General features: G+C 49.3%; 1 protein-coding gene across 1 annotated transcript in view; it reads left to right on the top strand.

Annotated features, from left to right (window-relative positions):
• The window catches only part of B4GALNT3 (beta-1,4-N-acetyl-galactosaminyltransferase 3), a 501,487-nt gene that overhangs the window by 237,860 nt on the left and 240,081 nt on the right, over positions 1-23,546 (top strand). The window contains exon 3 of the mRNA XM_069228126.1: positions 16,461-16,520. Within this exon, the coding sequence (XP_069084227.1) occupies positions 16,461-16,520 (60 nt within the window). The remainder of the gene's footprint in view (positions 1-16,460; positions 16,521-23,546) is intronic.

Raw genomic sequence — 23,546 nt, 5'->3', positions numbered from 1 at the left:
TTTGAGTACTCATCTTGGAAGTCTTGTAGTTTCTGTAAGACAGCGAAACGTTAATTTATGTCACAAGGTGCACCTTCCACCACTGCGCAAGGACTGTTGAGATCTGGAACGTACATCTGGATGACAAAGAGGACCTCATAGGGGCAGATTATTTAATGCTCTCTGGACTACATCCAATTGATGGAATCAACTACAACCTGAACCTAATACTCTAGGTGTTAAGGTTTGCTTTAAGTAACGGTTCTTCCTCTCTACAATTGAATTTACCTCAGGATGATATGGAGAGGAATAATGCACAGCCACATGCAGTGTCCTCATAGTATCCTTGTAAGCCTTAGAGGCAAAAGAAGGGACCTGGTCTGAGTGGAATGCAGCTACTGCATATGCCCTCACAGACACTTGCAAATCTTTAATAACAGTTCAGTCGTCAGCAGATCACTGTGGCCACACCCATAGGAGTCTGGAGCAAGGGTCTACAGCAAGTAAAATAAATGTAAATGCACCATCTGAATTTAGAGGTCCTCACTGATCGAGATACGCGCATTGAAGTGGTTTATTTGAAACTAAGGGGTGTCTGCGGTGGGCGACCAACGGTTGAATCTGTTATTTGTTGACAAATGTCTCAGCTAATGACATATTATTTTGTCTGCTTGTACAAACCCTGCCACCAATAGCACTTCTGTAGTAGAGAAACTGTGGCTGCCACACCTGCATAGGAACATGCTACACCCTCATGAGCAGCTATTATTAATTCTAGCATGTGGGCGTGGTTGGGTATCACTCTATCACCCACCCTACGGATGCTAGCAAAAGGAATGTTTTGGGCACTCAACTGATAGGAATATTTTTGCTGGATATTGTTTAGGTAAGGGACTGTTGTGGCACAAAGCAGTGACTGCAACATAATGGCCCTCATTCTGACCCTGGCGGTCGGCGGAGAGACGGCGGTCGGACCGCGAACAGACCGGCGGTATTAAAAATGGCATTCTGACCGCGGCGGTCCCCGCCGCGACCGACCGCTACTTCTCCACTCCGACCGCCGCGGCGGTCATGACCGCGGGGCTGGAGTTTGCGCACTCCGGCCCCGCGGTCGTCCCAAGACCGCCAAGGGTATTATGACCCTGCCTACCGCCGCGGTTTCTTGCGGGCGGGAACCGCCGTGCGAACCATGGCGGTAAGCACTATCGGGGCCAGGGAATTCCTTCCCTGGCACTGATAGGGGTCTCCCCCACCCCCCACTACCCACCCGAGTCCTCCCCCCACACCCTCCACCCCCCCGCCACCCCCCAGAGGTGGTAGGAACCCCCTCCCCACCCCCACCCCGACATGTACATACATGTACCCCGACATGCACACACCCCCAACATGCACATATACACACCCCCTACACACACATACACAACGGGGACACATACCCGCACACATACATGCCGACATGCGCACCTGCCGAACAGCACACATTACCCATAGACACAGCAGCACCCCTCTACACACTCACACGCACACCCCCATGCACGCACACATCACACAACACCCCCCCACCCCCTCCCCTCACGGACGATCAACTTACCTTGTGCGTTGGTCCTCCGGGAGGCGACGGGAGCCATAGGGACGTGACCGCCAACAGAAGACCGCCAACAGAAGACCGCCACACAGAAATGTGGGTCGTAATTCTGGGGGCGGTGTTCTGCTGGCGTGGCGGTGGAGGTTGACCTGTCTCCACTTTCCCGCCGACCGCCAGTGTGGCTGCTGGCGGTATTCCGGCGGAACGCTCCCAGCGGTCGGAATACGCGCAGCGGCATACCGCCGCGGTCGGCGGTCTTTACCGCGGCGGTAACTCGGCGGTCTTGCGAAAAGACCGCCAAGGTCAGAATGAGGGCCAATATCTTCATCAACACTCGTATGTGAATGAGCGATCGCAGCTACGGTTGCAGCCTGGACTGCAGATTTGGCTGCTTCATTAGCCATTGAATGCCCTACAACGTGACTCAAAGTGTGTTTTACATGAGCCCGTGGCAAACTGTCAAATCACACAATATAAGTGTGTGGAATTCTGGATCTGTATTTTCTAGTGTCTGAATTGAGGCTTTTAATTCAGCCAGTTGTGCAGTACAACCCCCTAAGGATTGTGTAAATGTTTTTGGAGGTGGGATTATCCAGCCTTCATGACACCGTGTACTGAGGTGTAAGCCTTTGAGTATTGGTGTTTGTTGCCTATAGCAGGCTGGGCTGAACAATCAATATATATTATGTATCTATACTGTTCAAGAGCCTATTTATACTGTTCAAGAGTCAATGTATCAGTGGGCATGGGGTATTTTTGTTCATATTGAATTAAAAGACTTGAGTTTGTAGAACAGGGTCAAAGACATAGGGGGTCATTCTGACTCCCGCCGGCCGCGGTAACCGCAGGGCCGGCGGGAGCCGCCAGAATACCGCTGCGCGGTCAGAAGACCGCCGCGGTTATTCTGAGTTTCCCGCTGGGCGGGCGGGCGACCGCCAGAAGGCCGCCCGCCCGCCCAGCGGGAAACCCCCTTCCACGAGGATGCCGGGTCCGAATGGAGCCGGCGTAGTGGAAAGGGTGCGACGGGTGCAGTTGCACCCGTCGCGATTTTCAGTGTCTGCATGGCAGACACTGAAAATCTTGGTGGGGCCCTGTTACGGGGGCCCCTGCAGTGCCCATGCCATTGGCATGGGCACAGCAGGGGCCCCCAGGGGCCCCACGACACCCTTACTGCCATCCTGTTCCTGGCGGCCAAAACCGCCAGGAACAGGATGGCGGTAAGGGGGTCGGAATCCCCATGGCGGCGCAGCAAGCTGCGCCGCCGTGGAGGATTCCCCAGGGCAGCGGGAAACCGGCGGTACACCGCCGGTTTCCCGTTTCTGACCGCGGCGGTGCCCAGGGATGCACCGCCAGCCTGTTGGCGGTGCATCCGCGGTCCCCGGCCCTGGCGGATTTTACCGCCAGGGTCGGAATGACCCCCATAGTCTACATCAGTTGCTGTCAGGGAAGTGCCCCATTGTATCCATCTAGGATGCAATGCTTTTGCTTTAATGACAGCCTCTGAAGCTGGAATCAGAGTAACCGCAATTATTTATTTCCCCTGAGCCAAAGGTCTTTAATTTATGACAGCCATCTGATCTGCAGTCGGTATTTTTTCAGTGGCTGCAAAATGCATTTCAGCATTAGAATATAAATGTGACACTGTCACCCTCATTAAATGTGACATGTGTAACCAGTGGATCTCGCAATTATACAGATTACCAAGTTTGTTTTATTTACTTGTGTGTAAGTGTCTAGATGCAAGAGTGTCAGTCTGTAATGATCTAAAAATTTGTGCATGGTCTAATGCCCGTTGTGTACTGGAAAATTGTAGAATGGTTTTATGCATTGTGTATAATCTGGTATGTATCGTCTACCAACATTGAAAAAAAAACTAACATGGATTGTATTTTTTTAATGGTGTTCAGAGGTTGTAAAAGAACACATTTCTCCAAGAAATGTGGTCCCAGGCTCTTGCCCTCATTTGTTCACTTGTATCCTAAATATAGGACACTGAGAAAGGTAATTTTTCATTTGCTTGAAATTAAATTTGTAGCCATGTTCAGCAAATCTGAAAACAGTGTGAACTACTCTGGCCAAATGTGTTTTTAAGGCATCTTCTGTGAGATATATATCATCAACATAGGACAGTGCTTCTGGGTCAATATCATGTAGAATTGACGTTCATCGGGCAGCAAACAGTTCAGGTCTGTTCTTATACTTTTGAGGGAGTCGACAAAAGCGACATTGTGAGCCTAGCACCGAGACAGCAGTTAGATCTCTGCTTTCAGGTGCTATATTTGGCAGAAAAAACATTGGAAATATCCAAGGTTGTTTTATAGTTTTTATGGACAATATTGTTCATTAAAGCCGTACTATGTGAATTCTGAAATGCAAATGTGATTGTACGTCTATAATGCCTATAATCTAAGACTATGAGATAGGAATGATCTTGTTTTGCTACCGTGAGCAAAGGGCTATTTATAGGGGCTACACAGGGTTCAGTCACTCTGTGGTACACTAGTAGTGAAAAAAGTTCCCTCACAGGAGGTTTCGCTTCATATTTTATTGGATATTGTGGTTGCACTTGCGTGCTGGACCTTATGGGTATAATTTGATGAGGAGAATCCTCATCCCAGCCTACATGGTTGTGGTATAATCCCTGAGTGGGTGCAAGAGGCCATTCTGCAGCATACACTTGTTTATCCTCTTCGGGGACAAGACCAGAAAAAGATAGTAAATTGACATCCTCTCCTTGTGGGACTGTTGTAACCAACACCAGTGGCCAATCAATCTAAGCCAAGAGGCTGTCATAGCTAAGTGTTAAATTTTCCCAGAATATTACTTTAACAGTCTGGGTTACGTCACCCTCAATGTGTATATTTAATTTGTAAAGTCTGTATGGAGGGCTGCCTTACTGATTTGGGGTATCAACTTCAATGAAGTCATTAGTTGCTTTTGCATCCAGAAACTCTTGAAGATTTTGGTGAACTATTGTGACCTCTGTCATGATTTCTTTTTTGATAAAGAAAGTTTATTGATTTTGCATGAAAACAGTAATGAATACAAATCAACATGATGCCAACCGGCATTTAAACAACGGTGGTCGAATCCTAGGTCCCCCCCACACCTTGTTGATAAATATAATATACAATCTAGAAACCTAAAAGCCTGCCGTGCCCTCCCACCTCCCCCATATCTTGTTATGTTTATTTAAGCAACCTCTGGCCTCATATATAAGTTTCTCTCGCTGCGCACACCAATCCACCCCCGTCTCCATTTAGTCAGTGTCGGTGCATTCTTGGCCTTCCATTCTGCCATTATATCCCTCTTGGCCACCAGGCATGCCACTCCTAAAAAGGTCCGGTCTGATCTTTGCAGCCCAATGTCACCCATGACCCCCAGGAGGAGGGGCACTGGCAACCTCTCCACCTCCTCTTGTAAGACCCCAGAAATCTCCTGCACAACTGCACCCCAGTAAGCCGTGGGGCTCCCACAACGTGGGCATTCCGCTGAGGAGCGGAGGCCCGCTCTGTGTAGTTTGTCGGGCGTGAGATATGCGGCATGCAGAAAGTAGGTTTGTATTAATCGGAGGCGAGTGGCCATTGTAAGAGAGCGCGGGGCCATCAGTGCTTCTGTCCAGTCCATGTCCTCCATGGGACCCAGCCAATCCTCCCACCTCTGGCGAAGTCCTCCCGGGGGGCCCGCCGCAACGGTAGATAGGGTGCGATATATCTGGGAAACCCCTCCTCTGCCCAGGTTTCCCATCAGAGCATTGGCTTCCATGGGACTATGCTCGGGTATGGTGTCCCCTGCCTGTACATGGACTAGTAGGGCATGACGCAACTGAAGATACCGGTGGAACTGTATCTTGTTCAAAGCGTATTGTTTCTGGAGGTCCTGAAAGGACCGCATATGTGACCCTTCCCAGATATCACCCAGAGTGGAGATACCTATGTTGTCCCAGTTCTGAAAGCCCTCCAGGCCTGCCACATGTACCAGCTGCCTCCCGTGCCATAGCGGGGTCTGTTGGGTAAGACGTCCCCACCACCCCGTCACTTTCTGAGCCGTCCGCCATCCCTGTAGTACCACTTTGGTCACGTCTGGGGTATCTCGGGGGATCGGATTCCCATATAGGGCGCCGAAGATCCGTGGGTAGCCCATTGTCTGTAGTTCTAGTTGGTATGCGGGGTCTGACCATCCACCTCCCACCCAGTCATTAATTACGAGTGTATGCATCGCTAGATAGTAGTATTGGATATTGGACATGCCCAAGCCCCCGTCGTATATGTCCCTCTGACATGTTTTAAGCGACAATCGTGCACGAGTTCCGCCCCATATGAATTGGCGCGCTAAGGAGTCCATCTCCCTGAACCATTTCGTGGGGACGGGAAGTGGGAAGTTCTGCAGGAGGTACAGGAGCCTGGGGAGGATCATCATCTTGAACAGCGCTATTCTACCAAGTAGATTCAGGGGAAGCACCTTCCAGCGCAGGAGGTCGAACTTCATTTTCTTTGTTAGTGGCGTGATATTCAGTTCCCACGCTAACTCAGGAAGAAGTGAAATATGTATTCCTAGGTATTTGAAGCTGTTTCTCCGAACAAGGATGTTTCGTTGCCAGTCTATACAGTCGCGGGAGCGGTGTAGGGGAATTAGCAGGGACTTGGCCGGGTTCAGGATTAGTCCTGAGGCTTCTGCGAAAAGTCTCAGGATCTCTAGGACGCGTGGGCCGCTTTTGGGTGGGTTAGAGATATACAGGAGAACATCGTCTGCGTATAATGCCACTCGGTCCTCCAAACCGACGGGCCAGTGCCAGCCCTCAATCAGTGGGTCGCTTCTCAGTAGTATCGCCAAGGGTTCTATTACTAGCGCAAAAAGTAGAGGGGATAACGGGCATCCCTGTCGAGTTCCACGGCCAATGGGGAACGGGTCGGAGACTACTCCATTCACCCGGACTCGGGCAGTCGGGTTAGAGTATAGGAGTTTCACTAGTCCTCGGAATCTAGGTGCGAGCCCATTTTTATGCAGGACCTGTTCGAGGTAAGACCAATCCACCGTGTCAAAGGCCTTTTCAAAATCAAGTAGAAGTAGTGCCAGGTATTTGTGTGACAGAGTTTTGTGGTGCGCCAGCGCCAGATGTAACCGCCTGATGCAGTGCCTAGTACTACAGGTAGGCATGAAGCCACATTGGTCAGGGTGAACCAGAGTGGGCATTACCTCCTTTAGTCTGGAGGCAAGGATGGAGGAGAGTACCTTAATTTCAACATTTAGGAGCGAGATGGGCCGGTACGCTGAGGAGTGTCATGATGGGGGCTGGGTTTTGGGGATCACCACAATTGTCGCTTGATCAATCTCAGTGGGGAAGCGGCCTTGGTTTTCAGCCTCATGGTACATGTTAAGTAGGTGGGGACCCAGGATGTCACTGCATTTACTATACTGTATAGTTCTGCTGGGAAGCCGTCTGGGCCTGGGGTTTTGCCCATTGCCAGGCTTGCTATTGCACTGCTGATCTCTGCAAGGCTAATGGCCTCCTCCAGTCTATTTCTCGCCTCTGGGGACACCCTAGGAAGGGTAATATCGTTTAGTAGTGGGGTCTCTCTCTCAATGGCGGGGTGCGGGTGTTTGGCATATAGACGCGTATAGTAGGAGGCGAAACTATGTGCAATTTCTGCAGATGTTTTAACAAGGGAGCCCGAGTCCTCTAGGATCTCGGGTATAATTCTGTTGGCCATGGGGCGGGTGGCTAGCCAGTGCAGCAGTTTCCCGCTTTTATCCCCCCATCCATATATTCGGGCTGCTGAGGCTCTCCACATGTGTTTGGCGGACTCCAGCATCATATGTTTGATATCCTCTCTCACTCTAGTCAGTCGCCTCATGGTAGAGGCCGATGCCAAGTTTACATGCTGGCGTTCCAGTCTTAGGGCCTCGGTTTCCATTTCAGAGATCTGGGAGTTCTGGTCTCGCTCACGGGACCAAAGGATGTGTTTGGCGTGTCCTCTAAGAGTAGCCTTACAAGCGGCCCATGTTATTCCCGGGGATTGAACCGAGCCTACGTTAAAATCAAAATATTGACTGAGGTGATTCCTGAGCTCCTGCGTGTAATCTTTATCCTGTAGGTGCCAAGCGTTCAGGCGCCACATAGGCCGCCTGGTGGGGTCTACTCCGCCTAGTCGGATACGTACTGGCGCATGATCTGAGACCCCTCGAGGGAGAATCTCTGCCCCCGCGACGTTTAAGAAGTCCAGGGCGGGCATAAACACAAGATCTATTCTGGATTGCGTCTGGTGGGCAGCCGACGTGTGCGTGTACTGGCGCTCTCTGGGGTGCCAGGTGCGCCACACCTCGCACAGGCCGAGGCTCTCCGCCCAATTGCTTAGGGTTGAAGCCCTCTTAGATCTATTGGTGGTGATTTCCCCAGATACGTCCAGAGTTGGGTCAAGAACCGCGTTGAAGTCGCCTCCCAGTAGGGTGATCCCTTGGGGAAGTCCTGAAGTCACTCGGTGGAGCGAAAGTAGGAAGGCGTCAAGCCCCGCTGGAGGAGCATAGGCGCATACAAGGTTTAACGGGTGCCCCTGAAGAGTCCCTGTGACTACTACGAATCTACCCTGTGGGTCGGACTGCGTGGCTGTGATCACCATGGGTAAAGATCGGTGGAGTAGGATGGCCACCCCTCTAGAGCCTCTGGAGAATCCTGCGTGATATACTCTATCATATCCTCCTCGCGCAAGCATAGGGCATCTGGACCCAAGGAGGTGGGTCTCCTGGAGGAGGACCACGGAGGGGGAATATCTACAGAGAGTGTGGAATGCTGTTGACCTCTTGATCTTATCTAATAGGCCATTTACATTCCAGGAAAGGACTTGGGTCATCGAGGGCCAAGCGTGAGGTGTGCAGGTGTTATGCAAGGTTTAGTGTGCGGGTGTAGACCTAGGGACGACCATTTCAAACAATTTGGTGAAATCTTAAAATTACAAACCAGGCTGACTAACTCGTAGCCCTTTAAACCCAAATCAAACTCCCCCCCCCCCGGAACTCCCCCCCTCCCCATACTCCCACCCCGGAAGCATCTGTCGCCCAAAAACCCAACCAGAACCAGACAGCCAGCATAGCTGTCGTTGGGGTGGAGTGGTGGACCCCTCCTTTCTTTCGGATCAGTTACAATTAGCGGTCACAAATCGAGCATTCGACACCATACTTTAGAAAGTCTTCGGTGTCGTCAATGGCAGTCCCACCGGGGCTTTCCCGAGCATATCAAGCGCGGCCAGTCTCCCCCGCGTCCAACGAGGGGGCTGCACATGTCCTGTCAGCCGAGCACCGGAGATTGACTTAGGCGACCGTCTTCTGCCGCTTGGGCCGGTGTCTGAGGCCCTGGAAGAGCGTCTGTTGTGTTCTTAGTCTGTGGGCCTGAGTCTTGGGCCGCCTCACCGTCCGCAGGATTGTTCAGGTCTTTCCACCTACCTCTCCGGGATCTGGTGCGCTGCCGGCTCCTCCGGGGCCCCTCTGAAGAGGAGGGTTCGATACAAGGGGTTTTCCCGGTAGCCCCTGGGGGACCTCTTCGGGCCCCAATGCCCTCCTCCGTCAGCCAGTCCCACGCCTCCTCAGGTGATTCGAAGAAGTATGCTTTCCCAGCCATGAGAACTTTGAGGCGTGCAGGGAAGAGGAGCATGTACGAAAGTTGCATTGCCCTGAGTTTTTGTTTGACAAGCTCATACGACCTGCAGCGGGTTTGGACCTCTCTGGTGTAGTCCGGAAAAATTAGGATTTTGTGATTTTCCCATTGAAGATCTTCCAACCTCCTCGCTTCTTTAAGGATATTGTCTCTGTCCTTAAAATTAAGAAATCGAGCGATCATTGGGCGCTTCGGGCCGCCCGGAGGGGGACAAGGTGCGAGCGCCCTGTGGGCTCGTTCAACTGCGAACAGGGGCGAGAGAGATTGGTCCGGCATCCACGTTTTGATCCATCTCTCTAGGAACTCGGAGGCCTTGTCATCCTCTATACCCTTGGGGAAGCCGATAAAGCGTAAGTTGTTGCGTCTTGCCCGGTTTTCAGCATCCTCTGCCCGGCGGTGAAGCTCGTTGGTTCGGGTCTGTAGCTGGGCCACCTTGGTTTTGAGGTCAGACAAATCGCTATCATTCTGAGAGACTCGGGATTCCACCTCAGTGATTCGGTTTACTGCATTTCTAAGGTCTTGTCTGATGAGGCCCATATCCACGCGTACTTCTCCGATTTTGGTTTCTACGGCTACCTGCGATGATTGGATAGCTTGGAGAATGGCGCTCACTCCGTCCGGGGTCGGACCCCCGCTGGCTGTGTCTTCCCCTCCCCGTTGGCCCGTCGTCGTTGTGAACTGATCAATTTTTTGTTGGGAGGGTGGAGGCTGTTTGTTCATCTTGTCCTTTCCCATCGTGGCGCCCGGAGTGGGGGCCGAGTGTGTCACACTCTCCGTATTATGTTTTCAAGCCCAGGTTTTCAGTTTGGTTTCAGGTGTCTTGGACCAGGGAAGGTATTGCCGCGCTGCTTTGCGCAGGGACGGTGGGGTGTCACTGTCTCAGGGGCTACCTCCGGACTTTTTTACTCGTTCTTGGGCCCTGTGGAGGCATCTCTTGCCGGTACCGTTGAAAGACCTGGTCGTTGGCTCCCATCCGGTAGCTCCCCTCCTCGCACCCTCTGTTTAGATGGGAGGGACTCGCTATAGATCCGGGCCCAAGTTCCCTCACACCTAGGATCTGGTATTTCAGTGGAGGGTCCCGTCTCGCCACACGTTGGCCTCTGATTCCCCGATCTGTCTCGACAAGGATCAATTGTCTATAATTCGAGGCCTTAAATTTCAGACTGATCTGGGATGTGTTCCTCCACTTCTCGGATCCTGGTCTGCTCCCAGCTCTTGTTATGGGCCTTGGCGAACTCCCTCTGGGTGAAGACTCGAGTGGGAGCAGGAGGTGGGCCCTTGCGTGTCCACTTCACTGCGACAACGACAGGAGAGGGGGGTATCACCACTCGTCGACCCCCTCTCCTTCCTCCTCCTCCTCCTCTCCTGGGCCACTGAATTGTGTCTTCGTCCTCCCGGGCGGACCCGCCCGACCCCCAGCCGGGTCTTGATCCCCCGCGCGGCCTCAGCCCCTATCTCGTATCAGAAGGGGGCCGCGGGGGAAGGTTATAGGCTGTGGCGGCGGTCCTCTTGTCCTCGCCTGGCCGCTTCGCTTTCGTCTCGCGGGCCAGGCAGGATAGATGGGGGGTTTAGGCCTCCCGGTGCACAGTGCAGTGCACAGGGTGGGGCCGCTCACCTGGTGCTTACTTTCTCGGCTGCCTGGCCACAGGGATCCGTCGTTGGGGCCCGGTCCAGGCCCCCCAGGGACTCTCTCCGCTCCTTCAGTTCGCCGCGTACGCCATCGGTGCAGCTATCGGCCTGGCCTCAGCCCAGCCGGGCGCGTCACGGCTGCCATCTTCTTTTCCCTTCCTGGGATCGGCCGGATTTCCGCGCGGGCGTGGGATGCAGGATCCCCGTTCTTTTGCCGTGCGCGACCCCCCGTGGGACCCAGGGTCACAGGGGTGTCCGAAAAGGCGTCTTTCTGCTCCTTTGGACCGCGTTGACTATGGGCGGATGACGGAGGGGTCCAGAGCACTCTCAGAGTGCGACCGCCATCCTGACGCCCGAAGCCACGCCCCCGAAAATATCTGTCATGATTTCTAGCAGAGTCAGTGCCCACATCATGTTCTGAAGGAGTATTCTGAATATGTGTGGCATACTTAGCTGAAATACCCGCAGCCTTCTACTTTTTGAATTGGGGTTTTTTTGTTGTGGAAATTTCACTTTATTTTTTATGATGCTGTCAGACGAGTTTTGTGAGTCCTTTTTTGGTGTCACATACTCTTCTTGTCTGCGCTGTGATCTCTCTCCTCTCTCTGATTAGTTTATCCGATGAGTCATGAAAGGAACGGGTAGCATGTGTATGTATTGATGCACACTGTTTAATTGTACCACAGTTAGATAAGTTGTAACACTTATCAGAGGATTTCGGCTGCGGAGATCCACCTGTGATTTTACTTTTTCTTTTTTTTCTGTTTGTCCCAGCATTTTTTTTACAAAGCTCCTGTGTTTGTTTGGGATTGTCCATTTCAAAACCACAATTAAACTGTGGTTTATTTGGTCTTGCTCCTAAATTGTCTCAACCTATAGACGTATAGGTGTCGGCAATCATTTTTTGTAGATCACACTCTTGGTCTGGAACCACGACCTGCTACTTCCCCTTCAATATTTCTCAATATGATTGATGAGACAGTAGCAAAATTGCCAATTAATTTCATCTCGAAATCCAGGGCAGGGGCCGCCCTGCATTCATTTTGAATCTGCTTTAGCACTTCAGGCAAAACAGCAAGTGATGTTGTACCATGTGTTATGATATATATTGCAGCAAAGCTGTACCCCAAGTGGCACAGATGTCAATAGAGGGAACCATTCCAAGTGGTAAGCACATGGTGAGAATTCTATGATTGTCTTAAGGTCCTATGTGGGGAAATACTGCTTAAAGCTGATTTGTTTTTTATGCCATCCAGAATGGAATTTCCTTCTGTCTGGTGGGAATCTTGCCCATAATAGCATTAATAGTTACAGGACTGATCGCAGGCTCAGCTAACTGTGACTGGACAGCTGGAACAGTCATCGTTGGGGCAGTCGTTAATGTACACACAACAAACTGTGTTAAAAGTCTGCAATGTATAGAGTACATAACTCACCCGCTTTCAGTGGTGCTAAGTTTGGATATGGTGTATAGCCAGCTAAGACTGGCTATGTTGCCCCATCATTGCTGAGGGGACCCAGTCTAATATTTTGTAATACATGTGGTGGGGCACCCTGGAACTAATGATATGCTAATGCTATTTCTAAATCATTATAAGCTCTGTATTGGCCTGGTATGGCAGCTTCAGTGTACGTGTGAAATGTTTGTGTATTAGCAATGATGGATGGAAAGTGACCCATGAGTAAAATATTTCAATTTTATAAGGTTTGTGAGCCTCAACCATGAGCTCCACCCCCAACAGGTCTATAATGTTAAATGTGCTGTAACAGCATGTCTGCAATTACCAGGTACATTAATAACATTTAATGAATGGAATTCAGAGAGGAGAATACTATAGTGGGGTATCTTTTTAAATGTTCAAGCTTGAACTATCTACAGGGAAAAATAAGTACCTCCTTTAATGTTGAAGAGGATTAACCCTGATACCACGGACGTCTCAGTTTTAAAGGTCAATAGGGGTTCATGGGCACACATACAAACTACTCAGGACACCCATTAAATAAGTACTCACCTATAAACGTGGGAGTGCCATGTTGTAGGGTGCCCACTAGAAGCAGGACTGCATATTATGATGACAGAACTTCAGGATGTAGGGACTTAATCTGTCTACACCATCAGGAGCTGTTGGCCCAATTCCTAGCTAGTTCACAGTGCCGCACATGAGCCCGTAACTTTCCCAGTTTAACAGATGATTTTGGCAGCCTTGAACATGACCATACAGATGCCAAGGAAATCGTGGAAAAAGATCTTATCTTTTCATTGACTACTTATACATGCCCAGGGTAAACACAATAAAGATACGAATAAAGGTTTTCAAACATTTATTGAAATAATTGTATTCTTGCCTAGAGAGAATCAACTGCAATTATTAGGCAGATAAAACAAAGCACTGTAATCAGCATTACCAACATGGTGAATAAAATAAATAATCCAACCATGGCAATCTTATTTCTATACTCCTACCTATCACTACCTATACTCTGAGAGCGTAGCAGGTGCACCCTCTACCAGATCTCAAAGGATAGCCTGATGAGACCCCACACCTGGGAAGCTGGGCCTGGGAGCCGGTCTAGGGTGAAGTTGGCAATCTTTCTCTGCAAAATGAAAGGTCAGCAGAGCTGTATATCGAACACAGGCTCTGTTCCAGGACAATCACGGCCGGAGTGCTCCTCTGACCCATATAGGCCAGTACACTATTTATATTCTAAAACCCACACTGTGTTAGAGGCGCAGCTCTGATGCTATGATGTGTCTGGATTTCGGAGGCTGTCTCCAAACAGGCAACCCAAGCACTAGAATATTTTGTTCTATATTCCTAGATTTGCACAGTATACAGATTACATGACAAGAAAGGCTTACTGAAAAGAAGCTGCATGTGTAGTGTATTTTCAGAAAAATATTGTGCAAGCATTACCATGTAAAATAATGTTGCTAAAAATGATGTCAGTCTAAAATGTATTATATGTCAAACTAAATTGGAGAACCAAAGTGGGCCCAAGAAGGCCTCACAACACTTTGTGAACTTTTGTCCAGTCAAAGGAGTCTGCTTGCATCAGCATACATCTGAAAATGTAGTTGATGGCATCTGTATAATTGTATCTATAGCTGAACTTCTTTGAAATTCTGGACAGGTACTGAAATATCTTTCCAGTGACTGTATCTATTTAGGGTGTAAATTCCTAAGCTGTAAGTGGCAAATGTTTCCTACACCCAAGCAGTTGCTCTGATTTGTTCCCCAGGTTGACTTCACCATGTGGATTTTATTCCCAAAGAATGCCAGGATGCCAACTGCAGCGGATGTGCACCTTTTGCAAAAGATGTGCATCCCAAGGGCTCAGACGGTAGCAGCTTGCTTGAGGGTACACTAAACACCCCCACACCCTTTTCCTTGATTCACTGATCTTATCCAATTCCTTATGGGAGTTTACTGTACTTAATGAGGTAGTGACCTCTGACTGCAACCAGCGAGTAATTGTTACCAGTTGTGGCAATATAAATTCATGCACATTGCTACCAGCTATGCTAACTGCAAATGATGCAATCTCCAGCATAGACTGCCAGTTTCCTCCTCCAGGTGAGTGTGGTGTTATAAGAATGAAAGGGATTTCATTTATAGAGATTAGTGTGTGTTCCTTAAAGGGGCCATCTTGTGAATGATGTCACAATTGATCGCAGAATCACAGGAGATGTCATCAAACAATGCAACATTTTAGATTGACAATTGATGGTGATTGTTAATGTTGCAGGACTGGATAAAGGGAACCTTTTTCTCTATAGTGTATGGCCCTTTAAACAACCTACTTTGCGAAAGCAGGGAAGAGGAGTACCTTCTCGCAAATGGAGGCTTTGGGGAGTGTAGTCCACTTTGGTGGTGTGGCTTGAAGTCACAGGTTCAGCCTGTGTGAGCTCTCGGATCAGTTGTCTATGTCTATGTATCTAATATCTGTGCAGCATCCACAAGGACTGGTATTGCTTACATATTCAGGTGCTTTCTTTCATCTGGCACTTAGTCATGTTTGTTTGGCCAGCTCATGTGAGTACGTGTTGGTGTGGTCGAGTTATAGGCTGCACATTTGCATGTTAGAGTGTGGCTGGGTCTGTGGATCTTGCTGGTATATGTGTGTTCCTTGATGAGAGAAGTGGTGAAATATTCTCTTGTTGACCTGTGTGTAAGGAAAGTGGATGATGCAGTGAGATAGCATGTCTCGTTTGTCCTGTGTGTAAGGCTAGGGGATGGTGTAGTGATGTGTCATTCTATACATCGGCTCAGTGGGCATGCTGTAGATCATTGAGTGTAGGTGCTGTGAGAATGTGATGACGCATGAAACGTTGGTGTTTGTGTACTTACTAGCTGAAGCCAGGTAGCACATAGGTGGGGGAAGGATGGAGCCCTAACAGCTATCAGACTGCTATTGAAACCTTTCCTCTTGGGCGGCTTCTGACTCCTGTGTGAACACCACACCCTCAAAATACAATGCACAATGAGGGGTACAAAGATATCTGGCATTTGGCTCATGCCTCACACATAGCCTGGATGCCAGTCCTATAGCAATGATGGACCCCTAGTTCTCAATGAAATGCATTTAGTATCCAATGAGCCCCAATAATGCCTACACATGTGTAGGGTTAGTTGCAACCTTCCAGTCTGTGATGTTATGTTATGTTGATTTGTATAGTGCACTATTCACCGAGAGGGTATCCAGGCGCTGTAAGTTAGATTTGAGAGGGTCCACTTTTTGCACCACCCCTTGGTTACCAAGTTAGTACCTCTGAGCTCTGCCCATTCTGGTACTTGGTTGTCTTTACTATGAGCTTTGCTCTTTTCAGTGCCAGCAACCCCTTATGTAGGTAGCTAAGGTGATCTGCCCAGGCATTACTGAACAAAACTTTGCCATCAATATGGGCAACCCAGATGGCAGCTAGGCAATGCAGGACATGGTTCACTAACCTTTGAGATAAGGCTGATTAATTTGTAATCCAAAATGTCATGCTCTGAAGTTGGAGCAAGTCTTCCAGGCTGGAGAATGCAATCTTTTCCTTGATACCAGAGTTAAAGCAAGTACTTGCTGAGAGTCAAGGGTGGTCGAACAATGAGCAGCCCTTACGTTATCAATTGATTTGTCAACTGTAAGAAGGTTGTGCACATTAGTTTTAGTAATCACTCTGTATTCAATACTCTGTTGACCTCTTCGTTGGCACAAACACCACTGGGCTCATTAAGGGCTCTCTATGGTATCCTTAATCATCCTTACATCCAGCATCTTGGCTTCTTGACCTTGATATATTATTCCTTCTTCGTCTGACATACTTTAGGTCTTGGACTTAATAGGCATGCTGCCTCCTTTGCCTTGTGTCAAGCACTGTGTATGTCTTTATGTGTGTATGTGGTGTTTCCATACTACAAAACTAGCCAAGCTGGTGTGCTTGTTGTGATGGCGTTTTAAATGATGCAGGTGGGTTTGAAGATGGTGTGAACCCACAAGGGAAGAACGTGGAGTTCCACCAATATAGGGATGAAGTGATCCTATATCTTCAGGTTTTTTTGTGGCGCAAGGTTACTGTTAAACAATGGCCTGTTGTGCAAGCACACTTTCAAAGTACTCTCTTTTTTGTTTTAGGTTACCGGCAACAATATGGGCCAGTTGATCTGGAATGCACCAGTTCCTTGGAAACCAGAGGTAAGTGGACTATTCCATGAAGCGTTTGTACGTGTTAAAAAGAACAAAAACAGGAAAGCGAAAGATCCACACTGGAGCACAGAGTTGAAGGCATAAATTGGCTTACTTTTTATGCTTGTAGCAATTTAGTGCTTTTGTCAAATAGAGTAAATGATTTTGCTAGCTCAGTTTTTCTGGCAATTAGTTCAAGGGAATTCATTCCGGATAAACAATGGCACTTCCCTCTACCAATGACCTCATCAAGTGTGGAACAATCCAATATTATTTTGACAAAGGGGGAGGAGCTGGGGTTGTTTGTCCTAGGTCCCACTCTTTTTAGGGCCTTGCACTGTCGAGTGTATTTATATATCTATCACAAAGAACACTTACCTACCTTTTGTGATCTCATAATCGAGCAGGTAACATCTAAGTGGCGCCATATACTCCACACAAGCTAACAGACCCGATTTAGGTGAGAGACGTCTGGTTTTAAAGCTAAGATTTGCTTTATTTTGGCTTTCTTATGCCTACATTGCTTTCCCTTCAAATAAATCAATGGGGAACATAATTTCCTCTGTTTATTCTCTCAGAATTTCCCTCTTTCATGTTTACAAATGTAGGCATGTATGATACTGAGATATCACCCAGGCCCTGCAAAAGTTCCAAACAGGCTCGAGTTTGTGTCCAAGGCCTCCAGGTGGTGTGCAAGGGATGATCAGTCCTATTAGGTTAAAGGAGATTCCTGGGGATCGGAAAGATGACTTAAGAGTTGAATTCCATTTACCACTGTGGCCTAGAGATGTAGCTGTACTTTAGTGCAGCATGCAGAGTGGCACCGGGTCTCAGGGGTGTGAGGTAAACATTTCACCACTTAAGCTTGCGCTTATTATCATTGTTTCATGTGAAAGGTAGTATCTCTGGGTCTCATCCCTAGTTAAGGCATCTTTAGTACTGGTTAGCGTGCCATGTTACCTGTCAGTTATACTGTCTTTTTGTTTAGTTCAAATGTAGGCACTATAACTCTCATTAGCTTTTCCAGAAAAGCTATTGGATACAATTGGGTTGGAAAAATCCAGATGTCATCCCAAACGTAAACTAGAGGTGAACCCATGAAACTTCCAAGGCAATCCTTTTGGTACTATTGGTAAAGAATTTTCTGTGTTTCGTACTCTTCGGCATTCCCTCATGGCTTTATACAGGGTGTCAGAACCCCTTTCAGGGGGCTTCTGGCCCGAACCAAGGTGGTTAAGGCCTTTTACTCCTGACATCTGACCTATTATCGATCCTGTTCAACTGGGCCAAGTACCATTTCTGCACTTGGCTGTCTGTGGTAGCTGTGATCGGGCAGTCAGGGCTCCGTCAAGGGGAATGTAGATACAGGTGAGTGAACACAATGTATAACTCAAAACGCAAACAGTACAAATAATAAATCAATGTCCAGCCAAATACTTGCTTTTATAAGGAAAATAAGTATTTTATTTCTAACTCTACACTTGCAAGGAGATGCAACATTCATATGAAACAATCCCCATCGAAGTCGGGCTGTAGTGGTCGTCAGACAAATCCCTTTCCCACACTCCTTTGTGTAACGTGTTCAGGGTGATTCCCTGTTCACTGGTGGCCTCACAACGGAACGCAAAGTATTAGGCCGTCCCTAACAGTTCCCGTTGACTCTTCAGGATGTCAGTCAAGAGTGTCTGTGATGCCACAGCGCCTCTAGCAGTGAATCCCCTGGGGCCACAAAGGCCCTAGTTCAAGTCTTATCCGCTCCTGCAGCATGGAAGTTCGGCTTTACAGCAGGTGCCCACAGTGTGGGCACTCATGAGATTCAATCCTGTTCAGAGAAAACAGTCTGTTTGCGGTACAAGCGGCAGTGGCAGGCGGTCACAGACTCACTCTCTCGAGTGGCACAGCCACTCTTCCGAGTGATCAGAGCAGTATCCAGCTGACAGTGATACAGTGCGTCAAGTTCTTCCGGGGGGGAATTCAGTCCTTCAGCTTCCGACTGGAGTCCCATGAGAGCGCAGCGTCTTTCTTGCCATCTTCCTGGTACACATGGGTCAGTCAGTCAGAGCAGATCCTTTGGTGCAGCTAGTCCCCCCGGTCTCACTCTCACTTCATTCCCAGGTGATGGCCCAAAATTTTTGATGATTTGGTCCCAGCAACCCCCCTTGCCATCTAGGGTTGCCACTGTACTTTCCAGGCGCAACATAGACTCCTCAGGTGCAACCGCCCACACCTCAGTGACCCCTTCTGGCTTACAGGGTCAATGTAACAAGGCTATGTGGGCTCTGTGCCCGTCCACACAGCCCTCAATACTTGACAAGTCTACGGCAGCCCATTCTTACGGGGGGCAGTTGGGGTGGGGGCACCGAAAAGTGTTGCGCATGGATTGTGGCTGATTGGTGCAGAGCTAAATCCTCACACTTTGCACCCCACTGAACCTCACTTCCTCCAAAGCTCTGTGTTTCCTCACAGGGCCCACTGGCCATGGCAAGCAAGCAGGTGCTGGTGCACCAGACTCCGGGGAAGGTGGTCTTAGTTTCCCTAGGTGATGTCCCCATAACTAACAGGGAGACTAGCAGGCCTTGTCCCCCAGAACTGGTCACACGCAGAAGTCTTGTAGAGTTTCTCCTTCTCACACTGACTGTCTGGCTGCTTGGCAGATGACAAATGTTTGGGGACTCAATTTCCTCTTCCTATACTCTTTATCCAGACACCAAATGTTATCTAGGGTCTGTGTCTTTGAAGTTTTATGTTGGAATTCTACTTCTTTCGAAGTGCGCATTTTTCCTTTTTATCTTCCCTCGTGAAAGAGGTCTGCCACAGCAGGCACAACTCTGAAGCAGATTGTCCACAACACAATTTATGGGAGTGACCATAACTGTTCATACCCTAGATGTCAGTCACAGTGATACGTGAATCAAAAGGATAATCCCAGATCTCCCGCCATACTCTTGATGATTCTCTTATCTGTCTCATCCCCCATTGCTGAGATGTGTCAAGGCACCTTCCTTGAAATCTGTCACTGAATCAAAGAGCAGTCTTTGGAAATATAAAGGGAGCCTCTTACTTTCCCTCCAGTGTGTTCCCACCCAGCTCACAGGAATGCAGCAACACACGAATCCCTCTGGTGGGATTCCTCTCCTCCGCATGTCCTTACCAGGCAGGCCTGGGCTTCCCAAAATGGAATCCAGCATTCTCCATAAAATACACCACAGCAGGCACACTCACTCTGTGTACATTCATAGCACATTTTTTGTGTTCAGCACTAACACCTTTATGCATTATACCCTCACAGATTGTCATGCACTCAGCACCTACACTCGGTCTGGGTGCACTATTCAGCACTGACGTTTTTCTATCTTTAACATGCGCCCAACTGCGGCTGTGCCTATATACTGAGGATCGCCCGCGTCAGCTGCTGCGGTGCATTGATTGGCGGCAGGGCATGGGACGAGGGTCTGTCCCCAGAGGACCTTCTGCAGCCTGATCGTTAGCCGGGCTGGCCCGTCCTCCTGACCCAAGGTCCACTCCTTTGATTAAGGTCTGATGGCTGAATTGCGTATACTGGGGGGGAAGAGTGGAATCCAGGGTCCTGAAATGACCTTGTAGGCCTGCACGCATTGGCGGACTGCAGTGCTGTAGCGGGGGCCCCACCGGGGCACCCCCCCACCCACCCAATCGCACTCAGACCAGAGACACCCTCCAAGCTGGGGGGCCCCACTGGGATTTGAAATGACTGGGAGCTCCCCCGGTGGGTCTCCTGGGCAGTGAGGAGATGAAAGGGCTGCCCTGTTTTACCCACCCTCCATTTGCAGACTGGATTGTGCCACAGGGGCACTCCTCGTTGCCACAGGGCCCAGTGTGATTCGGCAGTCCTGTGTGCCCCCAGTTGGGTACAAATGCAAAAAGATACAGGCAGCACTGTAGCGCACTCACTAGGTCTGGGCAGAGTTTTAAGAGTTCCACTATGCGGAACTCCATGAAGTGACCAAAAAACTCTGCTGCGCTACATGTAGTTCTGCAAAGCAGTGGAGTGCGTTAGGTCATGCTATTCGTACAGATATTTAGCACCAGGTTTTTGTCCTGCGCTGCTTCTTTTCTTCCACTCGAGCAGATGTTCTACTTGAGCGGCACCTTCCTCAGTGCGAACGGAAAGTTTATCAACGTGAGCGGTAATTACCATCCGCAACTATCCTCATTGAGAAATCTCACAGGGAGGTGGTCTGAGTAAGATTTCCCTCACTGGCGCTTGCCAACCTTAACGTTGGCGAGAATGAATGAGGAAAAAAACTCCACTCTGCTGAGTTTTTTTAGAACTCCACACTCTAAACAGAGTGCAGAGTGGGAAAAGCTCTGCAAATTCCACAAGTCGAGTGGAGTTCACCGCCCACCCATAGCTCTCACCCTACTTGCCGACCCCTAACTCCAGTAGGTGGTTGCACAGTTGCGGTCCTGCGCAGGATAAAGTGGGGACTGTGAGATGCATACCTGACTGCTGACTGCTCTCACCGGTGCGGCCTGAGATGTGGAGCCTCTCTCATCCTGGGTATAGCTACCGGCCCTCAGTGCTGGTGCACTTTCTTGCTGCACGCAATCCTGGTGGAACCTGGGCCCTGAGTGATTACATCACTGTCTAATGCTGGGGTTGGTGGCGTGCATTCTCGATCTCCGTTGGTGCGGGGGGCTGCCATCTGCACCACTATGGCTTCCCAATGCAACGTGAAGAAGGACATTACTCTTAAAGACTTGTTTAATAAAATGCCAGTGAAGAAATTTGAGCAGGTCAAGGCGACATCCTCAACCCCGCCGCCAACTAAGGCCATGGCGCTGGGCAGCTCACATAGTAACAAAGCCCCCGTCATGAGGGCATTTCTGGAGCAGCTGTTCTGGTTCTTGTGAGATGACTTTGCCACCCTTAAACAGGACATAGCAACAGAGGTGAAGGACCTCCGTCGAGACTTGGGCGATCTAGGTCAAAGGGGGGTGCACTCCTCAGAACAAACTCATGACTCCCAGGAAGAAGAGCTAGATGAACACCATTGGGAGCTTCTGGAACTATGAGGCAAGAATGGGGAGCTCCATTACCAGCTGGAGGATCTCGAAAACAGATCTAGGCTCTACAACATTCACATAAAAGTGGTCCCCTTACAAGATATACCAGGTACACTTGAAGATTTTGTCACTAGTCTTTTCGGATGTGTGGACCCAGAGCTTGCAGACCATGAAATCATCCTTGATTGTACGCATCGAACATGCTGTCTGGTTCATACTCCTTGTCAAGTGCAGGTTATCCTCACATGCATACATTACTGCAAAACGAGGTTATTATGAATGCTATGTGTGACAAATCTGCAATTGAATTTGAAGGGCTCAAAAGTGTGGCAGTACCAAGACCTCTCTCCGATAACTATGCAGCGCCGTAAGGCCCTTCGGCCTTTAACAGACCTTCTACAAGACAAGGGAATCAGATACAAATGGGGACACGCCTTCTGGCTCCAATTTGTCTGGAACAATGAAACACAGAGCATCCGAGCACTGGAAGAAGCTTGGTCACTGTTGGATGAGACGGCAGCACTAGGTGAAGCCCGGGCCCAGTCCCCCTTATACAAAGCTTCTGCTGCAACGGACCTGCGCCACTCGACACAACAGAGAAAGAAACCACTGCGCAAGTATTCTGCAACCGAGAGCTGCAAGGGCTGAGTTGCTCCAACAGCTACAGCATCTGGATAGTGCCACTGAAAAGGAGAGCGACCACTGAGAAATGTAAAGACCAGACTCTATTCTACTGCTGAGCCCCTGACTGGCTGGGCTCCCTTCCTCTGAGGGCTTGACCATTTCTGCTCCTTGTTAAGTCTCAACTCCTGGGGCAGCTTCTCTCCTCCTTTTCTGCTTTGTAGCTGAGCCATGGCGGCAGAGTTCCACAGCTGCTTTGATTCGGAGATCGATCACTCACGTGGCCGACGACATGGACCCTCATCTGTTTATTCTTCATGTTCCCAGGTGGGGAACTACTTTGTTATTTTGTTCATTGTTTTTCTCCCCACCTCTCCCCCTGACGCTAGACTTCTATTTTCTCTACCTCAGGCACCACATAGCAGTGCTTCAGCCTGGGATCTCTGTTTCTATTATAGGCCACACTTGCGCCCCACCCCAGAGGCCTCCACACATTCTCCTGTAGATGATAACAATCCTTAGCCTCAATGTTTGTGGCCTTAACGCACCAGTGAAGCGCCTAGTACTCTTGTCCTTCCACTGGGATGCCAAATGTGATATTTGTCTCCTACAGGAGACTCACCTGCTCAAGATTGACTGGAAGTGATCGCACTCTTGGTGGTTTGACCGCAAATATTTCTCCTCCAGGGCAGGAAAGAAGGCCGAAGTGGCAATCCTCCTAGTGACTCACTTTCCTGGACGAGTTATTCAAACTCTTACTGAATTGCCTGGCAGGCTTTTGTCATTACATAAACAACAGTGGCAGTGGATACTAGAGTGGCCTCTTTTTCTGACCACGCTCCTGTCACCCCTGTTGCAACTCTTCTAGTGCCCTGTCACCTCCCCATATTTGCCACCTCAAGATGAAGCTACTTACTCATGAACATGTTCTCACCGAGATCGAGTCCACTATCACCTCTTTCTTAAAACTGACACACCGACTACATCCATTGCTTTCTTATGAAGGCCGTTGTGAGGGGTCAATTCATTGCTATAGTGGCTCGATCTAAAAAAGATAGGTGCGAGTTGCGTTCCCAGCTGCAATCAATGGTTAAGGAGCTAAAGGACTCCCATAGACACACTGGTTCACTTGCGACCCGACATCCACTGACCACAGCTCGCAAGCAATTGAGAGCATTAGATGTGGGTAGGACAGAATATGGACTATTACAGGTAAAGCAAAAATACTAGGTGGAAGGGAACAAGGCTGGCCACTTGCTAGCCCACCACTTACGCACCCAGGCTGTACACAACAGTGTAAGACTGAAAGTTTTTATGCTACCCTTTACTCGACCTATGACCTCGGGGCTGCCAACACTGACGCCGATC

This window comes from Pleurodeles waltl, chromosome 4_1 (genome assembly GCF_031143425.1).
Source record: "Pleurodeles waltl isolate 20211129_DDA chromosome 4_1, aPleWal1.hap1.20221129, whole genome shotgun sequence".
In the NCBI taxonomy this organism is placed as follows: Eukaryota; Metazoa; Chordata; class Amphibia; order Caudata; family Salamandridae; genus Pleurodeles; species Pleurodeles waltl.
The sequence above is the reverse complement of the archived record's forward strand: the minus strand, read 5'-3'. Positions and strand labels throughout refer to the sequence as shown.